General features: G+C 33.9%; 1 protein-coding gene across 1 annotated transcript in view; it reads right to left on the bottom strand.

Annotated features, from left to right (window-relative positions):
- TSGA10 (testis specific 10) overlaps positions 1-23,563 on the bottom strand; it is a 57,835-nt gene that overhangs the window by 23,274 nt on the left and 10,998 nt on the right. The window contains exons 3-11 of the mRNA XM_010991920.3: positions 17,649-17,864; positions 17,312-17,377; positions 16,146-16,313; positions 15,595-15,750; positions 11,880-12,050; positions 11,714-11,791; positions 10,620-10,771; positions 3,784-3,899; positions 1,197-1,351 (exon numbers count right to left, since the gene is read on the bottom strand). Coding sequence (XP_010990222.1) covers positions 1,197-1,351; positions 3,784-3,899; positions 10,620-10,771; positions 11,714-11,791; positions 11,880-12,050; positions 15,595-15,750; positions 16,146-16,313; positions 17,312-17,377; positions 17,649-17,864 — 1,278 coding nt within the window. The remainder of the gene's footprint in view (positions 1-1,196; positions 1,352-3,783; positions 3,900-10,619; positions 10,772-11,713; positions 11,792-11,879; positions 12,051-15,594; positions 15,751-16,145; positions 16,314-17,311; positions 17,378-17,648; positions 17,865-23,563) is intronic.

Here is a 23,563-nt window from a genome sequence, read left to right as displayed (position 1 = left end):
TCTAAACTCAACATCCCATGTAATTTTGATTTGTTGCTTATCTATTCCATCTCATCTTTTGCCTCCCTTCCTTCCCCCATATTCACCTCTTTGCATTCCATTCTCTGGACATACTAAATTATCAAGAAATCTCATGAAATTCTCTTATGAAAGCCACTGGGCTTTCATATAAGCTGCTCTACCTGTTTGGATCACCCTTCTCTAAAAGGTGGTCTAACTGCCTCGATCACTCTTTTCTCTAAATCGTTTTCTGGCTTTCCTAGTCTTCTTTCAGGGCAGTCCAGGCAGCATCACTTCCTGGAAGGCTTTCTAAATCTTCCTCCTCCACTACTCCAACCCTCAGGCTGCTGGTATGTTTCTGCCAAACTCCAATCGTACATTGTGCATTCGTCATTATGACACTTAGCACATTCTGTCATAACAGGATCTTTCACTTATCTTTCTCTGAATTATACCATAGGCCTTTGGAAGGCATGCCCACTCATTCTCGTTTCTAACACAATACTTGGTACATGTCAATAAATGTTTGTTGGATGGATGGTTGGATAAATGAATGAAGTAGTTCCCTTAGAGAGGGGAAAGAACTTATTCCAATGATGCTGCCTTTGCTTAAGACATATGTAGAAAACAGTTTAGGAATTGCCTTCAGAATCAGTTTATGAGCTAGAAACAGGGATCAGTATTTCCCTGCCTTTTTGAAAATGTTTTTTTTTGTTGTTGCTGTTTGAACAACAAAATGCAGGATAGAGATTATCGTTCAGCTTCATTCACCAGTTCCCTACGATCTACTCTCAAATGCTGAGGATGATGTAAAAATGTGCCCCTAGTTCTGCATACAATTACAAAGGCAGTTATAATGGAATAAACATATTGCCTCCCAAGGTAGCTACCTGAAAATATAAGTTCTGGTGTGCTTTTAAAAAGAAATCAGTCTCACTGTCTTTTTTTTATTATGCTTTACATTTTGATATTTGAATTACTTTTTGTTAGTGAATGTTAATCACAAATTGATGAGAAAAATCTATTTAAAAATATTAGCTAGTGAATTTGAACACATATTTCCTAAGACTATCTTGAAATATTTCAAAATCAGTTTTTTAAAGTTTCGGTTCTCTAGGGAAAAAAATTGAAAAAATCCTATTATTTTATTCAGATTCAAGTTTAAATATTTCTTTTAAACCACACTTAGAACATACTTTCATTGCCAAACTCTCTCCAAGGGATGCAATATTCTCAGATTTTTTATCCAAACATGCTTGCAGGCATTCCTTTTCTTTAGCCAGATCATTGAGGGTTGCACCAAGAATGCTGATTTCTTCCCGCTGGGCAATACTTTGTCTTGTAAAATTATCTAAATGTGTAATCATAAAGGCATTGTTTTAATCAAGATAAGTTTTTTTCCGACTTAAGCAGATTGAAGTACTTTTCAAAGTAAGTTCTCTGATATTATATTCAATGACTAAAAATAAAATACTGTATCCCACATAAAAAATGGCTTTTGTTGTTAGTGATTAAAAATGAAGATGAATCATGAATTTCTAAAGAACTTATAAAAATAAAAGCACAGAATTAGAATTAGAACAGCAAAGGAAAGCTCTATACCACAAGTTCTTAAAGCAGACTTAAATGTGTTGGAGGAGGAGAGGGTGGGTGGATGAAGTAGGTGGACTGTTCATTTTCCTCCTCTACCCCTCCCTCTAGTTTAGAATCACTGTTGTATATAAGTTGGTAACTAACAGAGATTAATAAAATATGCAGTTAAGTCATCTTCCGAGTCAAATATCTTCTAATACTCTGATTTTTATATAATAGTGTTATAAAATTTCCTAGAAAAAAATCAGCCCAGGAAGGCTGATTTGATTGGCAAGCCAACGTCAGTGTTGAAGGCCTGAGTGGTACAGAATAGTGGTTTTCAGGTTATGGTTTCTCAACCAGCACTATCAACGTCACCTGGGAACTTGTTAGAAATACAAATTCTTAGGTCCAACTCAAGATCTACTGAATTAGAAATTCTAAGTGGGCAGAACAATTTAAGAGTTAACAAGCACCCTTCAAGTTATTCTAATGTACAACGAAGCTTAAGAACCACTTGAGGAAACTGGTAAAGATACAAAAGCCCTGGTCATATCCTACTCCTAGGAGTCTGGCTCCAGTGGGCTTTAGTAGCTCTCCAGGTGAAGAAGTTTGAGCACCACTGGTCTGGAGCCCTACAAAGGAAGCTCTTTGTGACTAGACCTCTCACCAAGGGCCATCCACTGCAGCATTGAGAGGTAATCCCATATGACAACAGGGTGATCTATATAATATATCATGTCCCTTTTCCAGGCAAGCCCAAACCATGTTGTGGGTATTCTGATATCTGAGTTCATTCCCATAGGCATAAAATGAACTCTGAAACAGCTCTAGTGTTTTAAAAAGATCCTCAACCCCAACATCCCACTTAAGCTACAACCCTGTTTTTCTGCTTTTTCTTTGTCTTGTCACCACAAGGCCTCAATCTTTTATTTTCAAATTTTCTATTTTCTTTGCGGGGGGCGGTAATTACGTTTGTTTATTTATTTTTGGAGCGGGGGACTGGGGATTGAGCTCAGGGCCTCTTACATGCTGGGCACGTGCTCTTGCCACTTGAGCTATACCCTCCCAGCCCTCGGCTACTCTTAATCAAACTTAAGACCTCTCCTCTCCTGCCTCTACTTCCATACTTTCCAGTCATTCCTACTCCATCTTCCACATCCAACACTATAATTCAAAGGTTTTTTGGTCAGTGTTACCAAAACCTCCAATGTGCCAAATCCAATCAATATTTTTTCATCCTCATCTTGTTTTGCTTCTCAAAAGTATCTGACAATTGATCATATCCTCCGTTTTAGAACATTTTGCTCTCTTGCCTCCGAAAATGACACTCACTTCTGGGTTTTCTTCCCACTTCTTTGGCTCCTTCTTACTCACCCCTGGAATCCTCATTCTCTATATTTCCCCTGGGTGATTCCATGGTTTTAAAGTATCATTTATATCCTGATGTGTCTCAAATGTGTATCTTTAGCTTAAATTTCTCTTCTGAAATATAAACTCTTTACCTGCTTACCCTATATTTTCACATGGACTTAAAACATCCAAAAATGAGTTCCTCAATATTCCCCTTTTATATATTTTTAATATTTCCTATCTCAGTAAAAGCACCTCCATTCACCTAATGCTTATGCCAGATATTTTTGAACTGCGTAACAGCAAACCTTAAAAATATTTACTCAGTTTTAAAATAGGCTCTTTTATAGTCCTAACCAAAATTTTACTTACAGTTACAGGATTAAGTTATGACCATATTTTCATAAAGATCACTGGTAAGACACAATAATAGGAGACTTTATAAAAGTAATTTTCTCTATAAATTCAAGTGATATCAAAGATATGGCCAAATATACATACACTTCCCACCAAGGGTAGTATATTTGTATATATTTAATTACAACAATTATGGGCAGGCTGTAATATAATACAAAAAAACTTGTAAATTTAAAAGTAATCATCACAAAATTACAAACTGTTGCTGACTTGTTTGGCTATTTCTTCACTGAAAAATATAAAGCCATAATCTTAGCATTTATGGTCCTAAATCTAAGTAAAAAAATTTACTTTCAAAGAAAAAATACATTTTCCCATGATTTTTTATTAAAAACTTTTAATTTAAGGGCGTATTTCCAAATTTATCTATTTTATAACTAAAGAGAAGACACTTTTTTAAAATCCAGACTTAAAAAAAGTAACATCAGGAAAAAAACTCACCAATTTTTTCATCCAAGCACATAATTTTCTCCTGAGTAAGCTGTAGCTCATATTTTTTCTTAGCAAGGTGTCGCTGAGTATCAGAAAGATCTTTTTCTGTGTTTTCATACAAAAGTCTGTAAATATTTTAATAATAAAACTAGTTCTGAAATTTTTATGTTTATCAACTTTTTAGTGTATTTTAATCTAAAAACTATTAAGGACACTACTACACATTTTTTTTCTTTTTAGTGTTTTCATTATAAAACTATATGACAGGAGATTTGGAAAATAAAGGGTAAAAAGGGACCCACAATTCACCACTTCAACATAAGCAACTATTAGCATTTTGATGTCTACTGTTCAGTATTTTTTTGCAATGCATATTTTAAAGTTACCATAGTCTAAATTGAAAATTAAGTCCTGATTTTTTTAACTTACACTTAATCTTTAATATTTTTCAGTCTTATATTCAGCCCTCCAAATCATCAATTTCTGGCTGAAAAACATTATATGAGCAATATACTATTTACTTTTAAGTAAATATAACCACTTAATTAAGTACTCCCCTAATATTATACATTTAGGTTCATTTCAGGTTTTCACTATTATAAATAAATCTGTAATGAACAGCAATTCGTTCAATCTATTTATTAAGTGTCCAGTATGCACCGGGCACTAGATGTTGCGGAAGCTACGGTGAACTAGGCGGGCAGTGATCCTACCCTCCTGGAGTTCCTAGTCAATAAAAAACAAGTAAACAGACTATAATTTCTGGAAATATGCCTAAAGCATTCTTCATAATAAAGACTTACTCTTCAAGTGAAAAGACTTTATTGGAGAACAACATTACTCCCACTTTACTCTTTAGAGCCTTCCTGTTTCACATAAATGGGTAAAATAAATCAAAATTATAACACTGGAAAAACACTTGTAAATATCACAGCCCACAGACACAGGCCCACAGAAGACTGAGATTTTAGTACAAGACTATAGAACATGTTCCCTCCTGTTCACCTCACCAACCCACTAACAGGGCTCCAGGAGAATCGCAGTGAATTACAACTGAAAAGGCTGAAAGAGATGGAGACGCTCATTGAAGAGGAGTACATAGGGAAGCCTAACGTCAAGAGGAGAAAGAAAAAACAGGGCAATAGAGATATCTGAAGCCTCTGGCACCTACAACAAAGACTGACCACACTTCAACTCCCAGCCAGATTAACATAAACATTCACACTAAAGGCCTGTTTACCTCAATTAACTAATATCCAATACAATATGTCTGGCTTTCAACGAAAAATTACAAGGCATACCAAAAGTCAAGCAAAAACACCATCTGAAGGATCAGAACCAGATTGAGCTATAGCACAGACATGGAAATTATCAGTAAAAACATTTTAAACAACTCAAATTAATTAGTTAAAGGCACTAACAGAAAAAATAAACATGCAGTAACAGGAGGGTAACATAAGCAGAAAGATGGAAGCTCTGAGAAAATCAAAAGAAAATGCTGAAAAGCAAAATACTGTGACAAAAATAAAGAATGCCCCAATGGGCTCATCAGTACACTGGACATGGTCAAGGATAAATTACTGAACTTAAAGATAAGTCAATAAAAAATTCCCAAACTAAAATGCAAAGAGAAAAAAGAATTTTTTGAAAAAGAACAGAATATCCAAGAACTGTGGGTATAATTGAAATACCAGGATTAAAAAGAAGAGAACAAGAGCATAAGAAATATTTGAGGTGATAATGGCTTAGAACTTGCCAAAATTAATGTACAGTATCTACATACAGAGAACTGCAAAACACTGATGAAAGAAAGTAAAGATGTAAATAAATGGAGAAATATTCCATGTTCATGTATTGAAACACTCCATATTGTTAAGATGTCAGTTCTTCCCAACTTGACCCATAGATTCAATGCAAACCCAGCTGAAATCTCAGAAAGGTCTTTTACAGATACTGACAAACTTATACAAAAGTTTACAGGGAAAGGCAGAAGACCCAGAATAGCCAATATAATATTAAAGAAGACAAAGTTGGAAGATTCACACAACCTAGTTTCAAGACTTGTTATAAAGTTATAGTAATCAAGACAGCATGGTTGGCAAAAGAGTAAACAAAATAGATTAATGGAGCAGAATGGAGAGACAGAAACAGGCCCACATATATACAGGCAACTGATTTTTGACAAAGGAGCAAAAATAATAGAAAAAGAGCAGTCTTTCAACAAATGGTACTGAAACAATTTTAGGATATCCATATGCATATTAAGGAAATCTAGACACAGACTTTACAGTTTTCATAAAAATTAACTCATCATAGATCACTGACCTTAAGTATAAAATGCTAAACTATACAACTTCTAAAAGAAAATACAGGAGAAAAATATGTGCTCTTGGGGTTTGGTAATGAGTTTTTAAATACTACACCAAAATAAAGAAAGAAAAAGTTGGTAAGCTGAACTCTAACAAAATTTTAAATTTCTACTCTGCAAAAGACACTACAAAAAGAATAAAAAGACAAGGTATAGACTGGGAGAATATACTTGCAAAACACATATCTGATAAGAATATGATCCAAAATAATAGACAAACAAACAGCTAAAAAATAGGCAAAAGATCTAAACAGACACTTCACCCAAGATAAACAGATGGTAAATAACAATATCAAAAGATGCTCCACATCATTTGTCACTAGAGCATTGCAAATTAAAACAATGAGGTGTCACTACACACCTACTGTAATGGCTAAAATAAAAAATCTGACAATACCAAATGTTGACAAGGTTATAAAGCAGAAAGTCTCATTCATTGCTGGTAGGAATGCAAAATGGTGCTGTAACTTTGGAGGAGAAGCTGGCAGTTTCTTAAAAAGCTAAATATAGTTTTATTATACAATTCAACAGTTGTGATCCTAGGTATTTCCTAAACTGATCTGAAAACTTCTGTCCACATAAAAACCTTCACATAAAAGTTTATAGCAGCTTTATTCACAACTGCCAAGAAGTGGAAGCAACCAAGATATTCTTCAATAGATGCAAGGATAAACACTGTGGTACATACATCTAATAGAATATTATTCAATAAGAAGAAGAAATGAGCTATCAAGGCATGAAAAGACATAGATGAACCTTAAATGCACATTGCTAAATGAAAGAAGCCATTCTGAGAAGGCAATTAACTATATGATTTCAAGGAAAACAATACCTCAGCCAGGTGAGCAAAATCAAAATCAACAGTGATAAATCATATTGATAGGATGTACTCATGATACCCTGGATGTATGTGTACCCTAAAATGCCACTTTACCTGTGTGACCTTTCTCTCAAAAACGTATTACTCAGTCTCCATGGAAACAACCTAAAGGTCCATTGACAAATGAATGGATAAAAAAGATGTGATATATGGAATATTACTCAGCCATAAAAAAAGAATGAAATAATGCCACTTGCAGCAACATGGATGCACCAGAGATTATCACATTAAGTGAAGTATAAGTCAGATAGAGAAAGACAAATATCATACGATGTCACTTATAAGTGGAATCTAAAGAGAAAAGATACAAATTTTATTTACAAACCATAAACTAACTCACGGACATAGAACAAAAACTGTGGTTATTGGGGGGAGTAGGGAGGGACAGATTAGGAGTTTGAGATGAGCAGATATACATTACTATACATAAAACAGATAAACAACAAGGACCTACTGTATAGCACAGAGAACTATATTCAATTTCTTTTAATGAGCTGTAATGGAAAGGAAACTGAAAAAATATATATGTATGTATGTGTATGTATAACTGAATCACTTTGCTGTACACCTGAAACTAATACTGTAAATCAATTATACTTCAATAAAAAATAAGAAAAAAACCCATATTACTCAGTCTAATCATGAGAAAACCATCAGACAAACCCCAGTTGAGATACATTCTAAAAATACCTGATCAGTACTCCTCAAAACTGTCAAGGTCACCAAAAACAAGTAAAGTCTGAGACTGTCATAGCCAAGAGAAGCCTAAGGAGACATGACAACTAAGTGTAATGTGGTGTCCTGGATGGGGTCCTGGAACAGAAAAAGGACATTAGGGAAAAACTAAGGAAATCTGAATAAATTATGGACTTTAGTTAATTATAGTGTATCAATATTGATTTATTAATTTTAACAAAGGTACCATATTAATGTAAGATGGTAATAATAGAGAAAATTGGGTGTGAGGTATGTAAGTACTCTGCTCTATCATCACAATTTTTCTGTAAATCTAAAAACTGTTCTATAATACAAAGTGTATTTTCAAAAACAATTTTATTTTCATATACAAGCAATAAACAATTAGAAAGTGAAATTCTAAAATTCCATTTACAACAGCATCAAAAAACAGAAAATACATAGGGACAAAGTTGACAAAAGAAAATGTAAGACCTATACACAAAAAAACTATAAAACATTGCTGAAGGAAATTAAGGACCTAAAGAAATGGAGAGATACTGTGTTCATGAGTGGCGATTTTTCCCCAATTCCAATCAAATTATCAAGCAGGCTTTTTTGTAGAAGCTGATTCTAAAATTAAGATAAAATGCAAAGGAACCAGAATACCCAAAACAACTTTGAGAAAGAACAAAGTTGGAGGAGTAACACTACTTAATTTGATGACTTTAAAAAAAGTAGTCAGGAGTGTTGTATTGGCATCAAGATGTATAAATAGATGTATCAAACAAAATAGTTAATCAAGAAATATACCTATACATATATGAATTGACTTTCTATTAAGGTGCAAAACAATCTAGTGTAGGAAGTTTTTGAACAATTGGATATCCATATGCAAAGAAAGTGAACTTTGGTCTACACCTTGTACTACATACAAAAATTAACTTGAATCACAGATTCAAATGTAAGAAATGTAAGATTATAGATTTAAATGTATAAAACTGCTAGAAGAAAACATGGGAGAAAAATCTCAGTGACCTTAGGCTTAACAACAACTTCTTTAAAAAAACACAAAAGTTGGACATAAATTTTTAAAACTCAGTAACTTTCACTTAATCAAAATCAAAAACATTTCCTCTTTAAAAGGCACTTAAGAAAATAAAAAGGCAAGCCACAGACTGAGAAAAAAAAATTTGCCAAACATATATGAACCTGACAAAAGAATCTATCTATAATACAGAAAGAATTTTTATGACTTAATAATACAAACAACTCAATAAAAGTGTGCAAACGTTCTGAACAGACACTAAAGAAGATATATGTATGGCACATAAGGACATAAACAGATGCTGAAAATCACTAATTATTAGAGAAGGCAAATCAAAACCATGACATGCACCTATCCGAATGGCTAAAATTATAAAGATACTGCATACCAAGTGTTGGTGAGGATATGTAACAACTGGAATACCCACACACTGCTGATGTAAACGTAAAATAAAACAGTACATCACTTTGGAAAACAGTTTAATGCTTTCTTCAAAAGTTAAACATACATTTATCATATGACTCAGTCATTCTACTCTAAAGTATTTACCCAAGAGAAATAAAAGCATTATGTCCATTCAAAGACTCATGTAAGAATGCTCATAAGTTTTGTTATAGCCCCAAATTGGAAACAACTGAAATGTTTATGTGGTATATTCATACAATGGAATACTACTTAGCAACAAAAAGGAATAAACTATTGATCATATGTGACAACATGGATAAATTTCAAAATAAGTAAGTGAATGAAAGTAGCCCTGCAAAAGAATACATACGGTATGATTTCAGTTATGTGACATTTTAGAAAATCAAGACAAGTCTCTATGACAGAAAGCAAGTAAGTGGTTGCCTGGGGAGGGGCAAGGTTAGAGGGGTATGAGGAAACTTTTGGGAGTGATGGAGAGGGCCATTATCCTGATTGTGGTGATGGTTTTACAGACATACACATATCGAAACTTATCAAACTGAACACTTTAAAAATGCAGTTTACTGTACGTATGTCAATTATACCTTAGCGATACTGAAAACAAATATACACAAAAACCCCTCAAAATTGTTATACATTTATCTGTTCGAATGTATTTTTAATAAACCACTAAAATGCTTTCAAAGAACTTCTAATAACATGCAAAAATGTTCATGACATACAATTAAGTGAAATCGGCCAAATATACAACTTAGTATAGGATGGTATCAGTTACATAAAAGCTTATATACACACAGAAGTATTCCTGGTTAGAAATAACAGCTCTATTATTATTAATAGTTTTCTCTGGGTTATGGAATCATGGGTGATTTAAATTTCCTGTACACTTTTCTCTATTTTCCAAGGCTTTCTTTGTTGTTGTTGTTCTTATTTTATTATTATTTTTATTTTACCTGAGCTTGCAATATCCTTTAAGCAGGAAAGTAAAAAATAAATGAAAGGAAAGAATTTGAGTGGGTCTCTGTCCTGACAAGTGATTCCAAGGTGTGCACCAGAGAGCCTTGAAAGACCAAAGAGGCAGGACTCTGGGAACTCATATATGAACCAAGTATTAGCTTTAGACTTAATAATTAAACAATGAAATACCAAAGTCACATATGCTCTTTACCCAGAAGGGCTTTGTAAAATCTCTTTCAGTTAAACGTTGAGGCTTTCTGCAAATACAAGATTACTAAAAGTTTGATTCCTAGTTAAGTGTGGCATTACCAGCCTATCATTGACCTTCAGGAAATCATTCAATGTGTGCTGAGGTTTCTATGATCGCTTCATAATAATCCTCTCAGAAATTAAAGTCAACAACTAATTTAATTATCATCGTAAAACACACCAGAAAAAGCAGAGCTATTATTTATAGTAAACTTTTAGTTGTTAAAGGTAATTTAGTTTACCTCAAGGAATTATTCTCTGCTTTTTGTCTGCCAAGTTCACTTTCAGTGTCCATTGCCTTTCTTGCTAGTGATTTCATTTCTTTTTCCACAGTGGTTATGGTTTCCTTCATCAAAGTCATGTTTGACATTTGCTCCATACGTTCATCATCAAGCTACACAAGCAGAGTGACAAGGTTACTGCCATCACTAAAAACATCTTAGGGATCTCCCTAAAGAGACAGCTTCTCTTTGCACAAACTGAAATGTGACAAGATTCACACGATGAGATAATTGGAGCAGATGACCACTGCGGGAGGCTGTATGGACAAGATACTGGGGAGGAGGAACCCAGACAAGCCCAGCACAGCTTTCCCATAAAGCCTATCACAGTACATGCATCTGCATTTTCAACCTGGTTCAGTTTGACTCTAGCACACATATTCTATTTGCAGGATTTCTTATTTGTTGCTCAACATTAACAAATTACACATATAATGTGGAATTATGAAAAAAAATTATTTTTCTCCTATCTACTGCTTTTTTTAACTCATTATAACAACATAATACAGATGAAGTTATAATCAATTAAATTTGGTAACAGAAAGTCAAATTCCCTTAATTCTGTTTATATAGTCATAACATCTCAAATACATACTCACAGCATCTCAAATCCCTGATTAGTAAAAAGGTGATGCTTCACAATTAAATTCATTTAAAATATATTTTTCTCATTAATTTTCAGTTCACCATAATTTTCTCTACTCAAGTTACTCTTTAGGTAGAATAAGCCAGTTTCTCTGTATTTGGCAATGTTGTCTTTAATGAAATAGGGAGATGAGAAAATTGCTAAAATCCCTGAGAATGCCTCCCTAGTGCTTTTTACAAAAACAAAAAACAAAAAAACACTTTGCAACCTAACACAAAAATGGCTTTACTCACATTTTTTAAAGGAAATAAACAATGAAAAAGTGACAATTTACACCATACATACCACCTTAAATATTGTGAAATTATAAACACAATCTTAGAAAAATAACTTCTTAGTATAGAAAAAGGGGAAAGGGGGAAGCCTCTGACAGTTTATAGCCAAAAGTGCAAAAGTGATTTTTCTTTACATTATGAACAGTACACTCCAGCTCCTCTATCCTTTGTTCCAAGTGAGCCTTCTCATTAAATGCTGTCTCTTGGGCAATCTGTTTAAAAAACAAAAACAAAACAAAGTGCCTTCAAGTCATTGCATTGTGTTTCACAAATGCTCATATAGATAAAATTCTTTCAAACCTTTAGCCTTTCCCTCAGACTATCTCGTTCTGTGGTCATTCTTCGTAAATCGGTGAAGGCCACATCTCTTTCAGTCTCTACCCGCCGGAGGATGGCATGTGCTGTTGTTGATTTGGGAGACTTACAGCTTTTCATCATTTCTCGTCGAAGTCGGGCAATTTCTTCCTGTGCCTAATATTAAAATGCACAGACAGACTTCTGTTTAACAAGCATTAGGACTTAAATAAATATAGCTATCTTATAACCAGCCAGTTAAAATGCTGGTTTTTCTCCTGTCTACTGTTTTTTTAAAAAGCATTATAACAACATACTACAGATGAATTCATAATCAATTAAATTTGGTAACAGAAAATTGAATTCCCTTAATTCTGTTTATATAGAATATATATATTCCCTATTGAGTTCTGAAGGATGAATGGGGTTTCTATTGTCTTGAAAGGAGTAAGAAGGAACATTCCAGATTAGAGGAATGGTATGAAGCAAAGGATAAAGACAGGAAAACCAGGACTTAAATGGATTAGTTATGACTAGTATAAAAGGTATGAGTGAGGGAAGTGAGGGGGAGCTAAGGCTTGAGAGCTGGATTGGACTAGAGGAGGAGTCTGAAAACTTTTTCTGTAAAGGCCAAGATAATAAATAGCTTGGGCTTTGCAGGCCATGTGAATATATGAATCTGGATGCAGCAAGATAATGATATAATTCTTTAATGAGTTTATGCAAATAAATGCAAATGATGCTCCCAAATGCAAATGAATGTCTACAAATAGAAGTTTGGTTTACAATATCTTTGCCAAATTTTTTTTAAAAACTAACTTGGAGGCAGTCAATACAAGAGAGAATGTTTCACGAAGAAATATATATGGTGTACTCCATCCATTTTGAAATATAAATTTGAATTCAGCACAATTCAGGCAGAATACTAGTTTAATAAATATTATCGTACTGTTTCTCTACAAAAATGTATATGCTATTCCCATGTGCTGGCTACTTTTACCCTGAGAGAAAGGCTCATCAATCCTAACTGACAACCCAACATACTCTTCACACACGTGTTCAGCAACATCCTCGGGTTCCGCATCTATTCTATCTGCAGATGACTTCATATCCTACTTCGCTACTTACGTCCATTGCGTTCCTTCCTCTTGATGTTGATCACTATCTATTCGACTAGTCTCTGAGTCTCAGAAGAAGGCATATCACTTCCCAAATTCCACAGCTAAGTCTTGACCAGAATCCTGGACCTCGTTTCCTGAAGTGATTTCTAAGATATCCCTGACTCAATTATAACTATTTGCTCTCACTTGAATATCATTTTGAATACCCTCTTCACTGGCTCTTTCTCTACTTGTTGAGTATGCACAGGGCTCCCATATTCTGAAAAACTGTCACTTAATCCTGCTGTCCCATTTATCAATGCATGTCTCTTCTTCCTGTGATACACCTTTTTTTTAAGTGCCATAGTCTGTACCCAGTGCCTGTTCCTTATTACCCACTCTTTCACCACAGTCTAACCTGGCTCCCAGACCCACCACTCTACAGAATTTCAACTAATGACCTCACCAAATCTAATGGCCTCTTCTCAGTTCCTGTTCTTGATATTTCGGCAATACTTGACATTGTTTTCAACACCCTCCTTGGGACTCCTTCCTTCTTGGGGCAGGTAACATTGATTTCCTGTCCTCTTTATCTCTTTCAACGGTTCCTCTATCAACTGAATAAAACTTCTCAAGAATACAGTTTGATTTCTCTGTTCCGCTATTTATAATCTTCTCATTCAGAAACCTCATCCACTTTGAGGATCAAAACTCACCTCTAAGCAGGTGACTTCTAAATCTACATATTCAGCACTTGCCTCTCTTACCACTCCAGTCCCACACTTCTTACTGCCTGATGGCAATTACCACTTGAATGTAGGACCATCATCTTCCCCTATCTCTCTGGAACCAAACACATCTTTCCCTCAAATCACCAATAACTTTCCTGTGTTTCTATTCGCACAGTTCTTCAGTCATTCAAAACGAAACTCCAGTTATTTCCATTTGTCCTTCTTTATGCTAAAATCAAATCTTGTCAAGTATTCTTTGTCAATGTCTTTTGCATCTGTCCAATCTTTATTTTCACTGACGGTACCCTAGATTAGTTCCTTAATGCCTCACGCATGGACTACCCTAACAGCCTTCTGAAGAGTCCATGGTTTCTTCCCCCTCCAATTCTCTTAAAGGAGAAATTGTTATATAAGATGACAACATAGAAAGATTATGTAAGACATAATGTAGAACTGTTACCAGGTTAAAATTGTAAAAATGTGGCTTTGGTCATATTTCTTCCACTTTAAAAAAACAGACTATCCATTTCTTATAATAAAGTGAAGCATAAACCCCTAGAGGGCCCACTGAATAGTCGCCACCATATAGCTCAAAGTTGGCAAACTATGTATAGTTCACAGGCCAAATCCAGCCTCCCTCCTGTTTTTATAGCTCTGTAAGCTGAAAATGTTTTTTTACATTTTTAAATGGTTGAAAAAAAATCAAAAATAGATAAATATTTCAAAGCAGGTAAAAATGCTGAGAAATTCAAACTTCAGTGTCCGTAAATGATACTGTAACACAGCCAGACCCATTCGTTTGTATACTATGTACGGCTGCTTTCACACCATGACAGCAGAGCTGAACGGCTGTGACAGTGATCACATGGCCTGCAGAGCCCGAGCTGCTTATTATCTTGGCCTTCACAGAACAAGTTTCCAGTCCAATCCAGCTCTCAAGCCTTAGCTCCCCCTTACTCCACTCACTCATACCTTTTATTCTAGTAATAACCGGTCCATTTAAGTACTGATTCTCCTGTCTTTATCCTTTGCTTCATACCATTCCTCTAGTCTGTAATGTTCCTTCTTACTCTTTTCGAGATAACAGAAAGGTAATCCTTCAGGACTCAAACTCCACATCATCTAGCAAAGATCTTCTTGGTTACCATAACTAAAAACATTCATCTCTTTTATTTCTTACAATATCTTCTACACCACTTACAGTAAGTAACAAAGATAAACACAAGACTTAATCTCCCCAACTAAACTGCAGATATAGAAAACAGTGTCTGTCTTATTATAATTTTTATCTTTTAGAGTATCAAGCCTAGAACACTGCACTTAGTAGTTGTAATTCTTAATAAAATTTGATATTTTTAAAAGAAATTATATTGGTGATATATGGGGTTTAATATCTGTTGAGTAAAGAAGCTATTTGGTGTAAGGGTTACATAACCTTAAGCTAAAAATAAACTACAAATTAATTTTACTCTCTGAAACAAATTATATAGCAGTTCCTAAAGTGATTGACAGTGCATCAAAGTGATGTGTTTGTATTTTTTAACCCCCAAATCCAAATCTTTTTCCCTTGAACTCACCCCTACCCTAACATTTAGCACTTTCTCCATTTCTTATTCCAAAAATCAGACTATTTCTATGCAAGTATAACTTGATTGTTTGGGTATGCGGATAATGTGTGTGTGTGTGTGTGTGTGTGTGTGTGTGTACACACTTATTATACTGGAAATACATTCCATTTCATTGAGAAAATCTTAAGAACAAAGGTAATTCCCAAATGTTAGTTAGATTAGTTTGACTGGCAGATTTAAACTTTCTTATAGGAAAGAATTACCTATTTCTAGAACTGAATGTTATTATTTACATATTTTGTTTGCTTATATATAAGTTTACCTGCTCATACAGAAGAAAGGTCTTATCTCTCTCAGACGTAAGAACCTTGACATTACCCTGAATTTCTGCCAAATGACGCTCATATTTTTCCAGCATACATTTGAGTTCTTCACGGTCTCTTGTGGTCTTCAAAAGCTCAACATCACAGTTTGTACCCTACAATTATTATATAAGAAATATGAAATTCTTCTTTGATATGTGTTACTAGTAGAACGGTGCTACTGATGGCAGGACACAATCTCTACTTAAGCAAATACGGTGACATAACAAAATGATGAAAAAAAGTTTAAAAATCATCTCTCTTGACAACAGCTTCATCCCAAACTGCTGCATATTTGTCTGGTCACCTCCCAACCACTACTAATGCTGGGGATGAAGAATCAACTTCAATGGTTCACCCTGACATCAAAGAGAGCTCCGTCTCCCAGCCTCCTTGATACACCAATTCATGCCAAGTTAAAATTAATTACTTCCAGACTAGGTAAATCAAAGAATAAATGTCACTGTTTGTGCAACAAACTCCAAAATATTTATAAGTTTCCAAAACCTACCCGGGTAGATGGAGATGGGCGTCTCGGGCTTTTAGATCTACTTCTGATCATCTTTCTCAATTTTTGAGCTTCACTCTTGTAGTGATCTCTGTCTGCTTCTAAAGTTTTGACAAAGGAATCAAGTCTGGAAGGAGATTTATTTTGTGCTTTTTCAGTCTCTAAAATTATCTTGCCAAGGAGGAAAAAATTAGGCCATTATTTCAAGCTAAACTATAGCACCATTTTCTAAATGAAAGTCAAAAACAAACAGGATCCTTAAAAATAACAAATTTGGTATTTTAAAAATAATTCATTAATACTTTCAAAAAAGGAGTTAGATACCTTTCTTTTCCAGCATTTTTGAATGTACACTGAATTTTTATTTCACTGAAAACATCCCTAAATTTACCCAATAATTTTGAAGAAAAATACTTAACAAATTTCAGAGGCCAGAAATGTCTCTTGTAACAGATCTAGTCATTAGTTCTAGAAGTGGAATTAATTTGCTTAGAGAAACTTGTATCTGTTCATAGCCTCCAAGTTTTGTTCAATAATTGTTCAATGAATGAATAAAATAAATGAATGCTGGATATTTTATACCTGTATATACTTTCAAGTGCATTCCCATTCATTTTAATATATTTAGGAATATTTCTTTTACAATATTTATTTTACCAATACTTGATTGGGAAAAAAGTATAGATATATATTCAGAGAGGGTGTTTCAAATATTTTAAAGGACAAAATTAAAATGTCTAAACAGAGCAGTTTTCATTTCAAATCGTTAGACAAAGAGAAATATAACTCAGAACTAAGTAACAGAATTTGACTTAAAAATATTTATTACTAAGAGGAATGAAAGTTAATGTGTAGACAAATACATCTTATATTTTGAGAATTAAATTACTCACAGTCATCATTTTAATCAAGTAACAGCTAAGGGCAATAATAAAATCAACCAAAAGCTCTCTCCACCTCTAGGAAAGAAAGGAGTGATGATGAAATGGAGCAAGAACAGCATCGCTCTTACAAATGGGAGGACCCCTGTGCACCAGGATGATTGTAGAAAACAAACATTTTTTATTGCTCACAATATACATGAGGGCCAAAACATATACAACTGTTTGTAGTCTTACTAACAGAGTAAAAATGATTCCCTAACATATATTTATAAAAAATATACTTACAGATCTAAGCCGTTTTATTGTATCTTCCAATACAATTATATTATTTTGCTGGCAAATGTGTTCAATCTGAAAAACCACCAGAAATATTGTTACTTAGGTGTAAAATATTTAAACTAATTTAATTGGAAAGAGCATCGAAAAAGGAAGCCACTTAAAAATGGAAACATGCAAGCAGTGAATATTTTATGAAAGAAAAGATAATCTACTTCTTTATGTTTACCTACTTTAAAAGGTAGCAGTTCCTTTAAATTATCCATTGTATTGTCTAAAATACTCATTTATTTTATTTTCCCAAATTATCCCTTATAAACTGGAACAATAGTGGTAAATCTAATACCTTTGCTTCTTCAAGTTCCTTGTCGGCGGTATCCACCACAAAATTTTTCTCTTTTTCTAGTTGCTCTGCTAGTTGGTCAATTTTAATCAATTCTTGACAAAGATGCTCATTGTGGCTGGTTAAATCATCTACTTGACTGCTTACCACCTCCTTACTATCCAAGAGTTTCCTAGCATATTCTTCCAAGCCATGATTTGTCTGTTTGAGATCTTCAATCTGTTATAATTAGAAAGAAAATAATCACATTAAAATACTTCCTGAGCTTCCCTCTGAGGAGAACAACTAGGTGACTGGAATCAGGAAGGGAGGTTTGCTTCCCTGACAAGGAGACTTAACTATGTATCTTTTTTTACTTTCTGAATTTTGTACCATGTGACTGTATTACCTATCTGAAAAAAAACATGTTAAGTGAAAATGTGAAGGTTTATAGCTATATTTTTCAAGACAATTTACAGTTTAATAATTAAAAAATGAACTTAATTACTGCTGATTTTTTAACAAAACGATTAGAAAAATAGCCAGATATTTACATCTGCAAAATGAAACCAGTCTTGCTGGATAAAGAAGATGTGGTATATTTATACAATGGAATACTACTCAGCCATAAAAAAGAATAAAATAATGCCATTTGCAGCAACATGGATGGACCTGGAAATCGTCATTCTAAGTGAACTAAGCCAGAAAGGGAAAGAAAAATGCCATTTGATATTGCTTATATGTGGAATCTAAAAAAAAAAAGGACACAAATGAACTACTTATTTATAACTAAGATGATTGACTCCTTGAATATGTGTAAGCATATTTGACTGTCCTTTATGATTGGATTACTGCATTCTGTTGATTCTTATTTTGTGGTTGGCTTTATTCCTTTGATAGCTGTGTAAGTTTAAAAAGCTAAAGTTCTAAATTGTTCTTAGAAACAATGAACAATACATATATGTTAATTTTAAAACAGTTTTATCTTTCAATGAATTGCTCTTCCTAGAATAAATTTTACCGCCCCCTCAAAAAACAGAAACCAGTCTTGAAATTTAATTTTAATCATTAGTATCAATTAGGCATCCTTAGAACTGAATTTCTAATTATTGTTATCAAAATATGTTAACTCTTTAGAAAAGCCCTTTTGAATGCATCAGTAACTTACTTGACTAAGCTAAATACCAAATCAATCAAGTATTTGCTGACTAACGTGGAGGACCACAGTTTTCTTTCCCAGCCCACTATCAAACCATCAACGGATGAAGAAAAGGGCCTTTTCTATCACGAAGGTATCCAAATGCCTTTAAAGGAAAAAAAAAATATTAGACCCAATGAACAACGATAATATGTCAGGAACTATGTTAAATTCAAAAGATACAAAGATAGGTTAGGATCTGCCCTCAGAGAATGTACTGTTTACTTGAGAAAACACACAGTATGTTAAGTGCCGTAACAGAAGTATCTATGAGATAAAGTGGTAGCACAAAGGTCCTTTTCCATAGGACTTGTCTCTCTTTGTGTATTTAACAAAGATTTTTTGAGCACTTACTATATTCAAGGCACTGTGTTGGTACCCTGTGCAAGATGTAAAAATAAAAACAGTCTTGGTCTTTAAGAAGCATTTAAAATTGCTAAATCCCTTCTATAACTTTATTCTTAGTCCTGACATCATTCTTACTTCGCCCTTTTCAAATAACTATAGAGACAGCTCTTTCCAAGCCACCAAAATCAACAAAGTTTTCTTTAAAAATATAAACTATCTATTATTTGTCACAATATAAGGAAATATCCTAAAGGTCATGAATTATATATAACTAAGTATACTACAACGACATTTATTACACTCAAGTACACACCAAGAAGCACGATAAAAGCCATTATTTTAATCCAACTCTCACCTTAGTACTCTGTAAGTCACACTAATTTGTGAGATTTACAGGTAAAGAGTTTAAACTGTCAAATCCAGGAAACAAGAAAAATTTGAAGTATTTTTAAAAAAGCAAAAGGGAAACTGTAAATGCACTTATTTCTTTAGCTGAGTCTTTTATCACAACTAGGCTGAATTTCAGCAATTTCTCCTACTCTCTTCTTTTTTGGCCTTCTCCCATCTACAGCCAAAAATCTGTTGAAATGCAAATTTGAGGTAATTCCTGTAACCTTATGGTGCTTCATCACATTGACAATAAGATGAAAAAATACCATTTGTGATTCCAGCCCTACTGCCCTGTCCAGCCCTTTCCACCACCCCTAATATATACCTAAGCTCCAGACCTGTAAGAAACAATCTCACTAAATTCATTTAAAACCTGTATTAGGGAAGCCACTGAAAATGTTATACATATATACTTTATAAGAATCCTCTGATCTATGCTGAGAATTCTTGCTCAGGTCTCAGTTTCAGGAAAACATGTACTTCTTTTGTATACCTGGTTGGTTTTTATTCTTTGGACCATAAATTATTTAATTTGCTGCCTTTGTGTCTAGGAATTTTAAAGCGATCTGCAACACACCTCTGTAGCGACTAGTACAGAAACCATGTATAATGATTTTTGTTTGCTATTCTCATCCATGCTTTCACTAAGTTTCTTCACTTTCTCTACTTTTATTACCTATTTTCATTACTAGTATTTTTTTAACTATAGAATGTGAGATAAGCAAAATTCATCTATTTATGTCAGTTTGTCTTTGTTCATGGCTTCTACAGTGCTACTTCTCAGAGCAACAAGAGATGCTGAAAACATTTGCTAACCTTCCACTGCACCAGGAGAGGTTAAATGCATCTCCTCTCTGTGCTCCCATAAAGCTTCTCATATCATTTTATCTTAGCATTTTATAAGATGTATTATAATCATTTGTTGACTTCCCTGTGCCTTCTACTAAACTCTAAGCAACTTTAAAGGGCTAATGTCTCTAATTTCTGAATCATTTATTATATATCTAGGATATACTGCTCAAATTATTATTAAACGAATAAAATACATTGCAAATAAATGAATACTCCCTTCACCTCGACATCAAGCCCTACTTTTACTCCAAGACACAAGTACTTTAAAGGGAGAGTTTAGAAAGCGTGTGGGCTTTTAGACTGAGGTAGGCAGGTTTAAGTCCTGCTGTAGTTCCTCACCAATCACTTAACCTCAGGCAATTTATCATATTTTCTTGATCCTAAGAGGTGCATCTGACTTCAGAAAAAATAAATAGAAGCCCCTTGAGTCTCATCTGTTAAATGGAGAGAGTATCTACAATTTGCAGGGTTGTGGTTAGAGTATCAGAGTTCAAGTAAATTTCTGGCAGGTAACAGGTACTCAAAACGTAGCTTTTATTCTTAAAAAGTCTTTATTTTGAAATAACAGAAAGTTGTAAACCTAGTGCAGAGGTCTCATGTGTCTTTAACCCAGTTTCCCCCAACAGTTACATCTTAAATAATTATAGTACAATATCAAACCCAGAGATTTGACATTGGTACAAAGTGTGCCTGTTGTTCTAAACCATTTCACCGCATGTGTAAACTGCTGTAACTACCTCAACAGGACACAGAACTATTCCATCACCACAAAGACTCTCCCATTACTCCTTTATAGTCACAGCCTCTCCGTACCCCCTGAACTCTTAGCAACCACTACTAATCTCTGTAATTTTGTCATTTCGAGCATGTTACATAAATAGTTATATGATACAGAAAATAGTATGTTATCTGTTGACACTGGCTTTTCACTCAGCAGAGTGCCCTGTTGTTATGTGGATCAAGTTCATTCCTTTTTATTGCAGATTAATATTCCATAATATGGACTACCACAAGTTACTTTAATCATGCACCGATTAAGGGAAGTTTTGGATGTTTCCAGTCGGGGCTATAACAAATAAAGCTGCTATGAACAACTGTATACAGGTTTTTGAGTGGATATGGTTTTCATTTCTCTGGAATAATTTCCAAAAGTGCAATTGCTGGGTTGTATGATAAATGTATGTTTAGTTTTTTAAGGATTAAACTGTTTTCCAGAGTGGCTGTACCATTCCTTATTCCCACCAGGAACATATGAGTGATCCAGTTTCTCCTCATCTTTGCTAGCATTTGGTATCGTCATTCTTTATTTTACCTGTTCTTAATGGTATACATTGTTATTTCAACATGGTTTTACTTCACAATTTCTTGATGTTTAGAAAGGATGAACATCTTTTTGTGGGCTTATTTGTCAAAAATATATCCTTCGGCAAAATATCTCTTCATGTCTTTTGTCCACTTTCTAATTGGACTATTTGTTTTTTACTACTGAATTCTGAGAGTTCTTTGTGTGTCCTAGATACGATTCCTCTGACAGAAATAGGGGTTATAGCTTGTCTTTCCATCTTATCAAATAAAAGGGTCTTTCGAAGAGCAAAAGGGTTAAATGTTGATGAAATCCAAATTATCAATTCTTTTCTTTTACGAATCATGCTTTTGGTGTCATGTCTAAGAACTCTTCACCAATCACAAGGTCCTAAAGATTTTCTCCTATGTTACTTTTTAATAGCTTCATAGTTTTGGGGGATGGGTTTAGCTCAGCGGTAGAGCACATGCTTAACTTGGACAAGGTCCTAAATTCAATCCCCAGTACCTCCATTGAAAAAAATTGGTTTTTAAGTTTCATAGTTTTATGCTTTACATTTAAATCTATGGTCCATTTTGAGTTAATTTTTGTACAAGGTGTGAGGTTTGTCTAGGCTTAGTTTTTTCCCTAACAGATATCCAGCTGCTCTGGCACCATTTATTGAAAAGACTATCTTTCCTCATCAGATTGCACTTGCACCTGTCAAAATCATTTGGTTTTACTTGTGTAAGGCTATTTCTGGATTCTCTATTCTGTGTCACTGATCTGTGTCTATTCCTCTAGTGATAGCATCATACAGTTTTAATTACTGTAGCTATATATTAAATCTTTAAACCAAGGACAATGACTTTGTTCTCTTTCAAAAATTATTTTTGCTTGGATATTGATGGGAATTGCATTAAATCTGTGTATCAATTTGGAAAGAACTGACATCTTTACTATGTTGAGGCTTCCAATCCATGAACATCTGTTTAGCACTTCCTTGATTTCTCTTATTAGCATTTCATAGTTTTCAGAATTTAAGTTCATACTTATTTTGTTGGACTTACATCTAAGGATTCCGTTTTCTGTTTGAGTGATTGTAAGTGGTATTGCATTTTTAATTTTTACTTCCACATGTTAACTGATAACATACAAAAATACAATTAATTATGTTTGTCTTGTATTATGACCTTGTTAAACTCATTTATTAGTTTTAGTATTTACACTGTAGACTTTAGATTTTATGAGATTTTCTAAGAATTTCTTATAGACAGCATAAAGCTAGGTCATGCTTTTTTTAAAATCACCTTTCTGGTTTCTCTCTTTTTGGAGGGGGAGGTTGGGAAGAGAGGTAATTAGAAAGTCATGCTTTTTTAATCCATTCTGCCAATTTCTTTTAATTGATGTATTTAGACTATGTATTTAACGTAACTACTTTTATGTTAAAATTCAAGAGTGACTTTTTTGTTGTTTTCCATTTTTTGATTTTTCTTTGTTTTGTTTTACCTGCTTTCCTCTGGCTGACTTGAACATTTTTTAGAATTCCATTTTGATTTATCCAGTGTTTTTGAGTGTATCTCTTTGTACAGATTTTTCGTGGTTGCCCTAGGTGTTTCATTATATATTCATAAGTTATCACAACCTGTATTTTACCAGTTCAAGTGAAGTGTAGAAACCTACCTCCCTTTATATCCCTCCCCATCCTGTATTAATTAAATAATTGTCTTAACTATTTCCTCTACATGCATTGAGAATTACATTTAACATAATTTAGAAAAGTAGAAATTCTATTGCATTTATCCATATTTTTGCTCTTCTTTTCCTTGTTTTATCACTTTCTTCCTAGTTAGAGACATTCCTTTAGCT

Source organism: Camelus dromedarius, chromosome 33, assembly GCF_036321535.1.
Source record: "Camelus dromedarius isolate mCamDro1 chromosome 33, mCamDro1.pat, whole genome shotgun sequence".
In the NCBI taxonomy this organism is placed as follows: domain Eukaryota; kingdom Metazoa; phylum Chordata; class Mammalia; order Artiodactyla; family Camelidae; genus Camelus; species Camelus dromedarius.
This window is presented reverse-complemented; position numbering and strand designations above follow the sequence as displayed.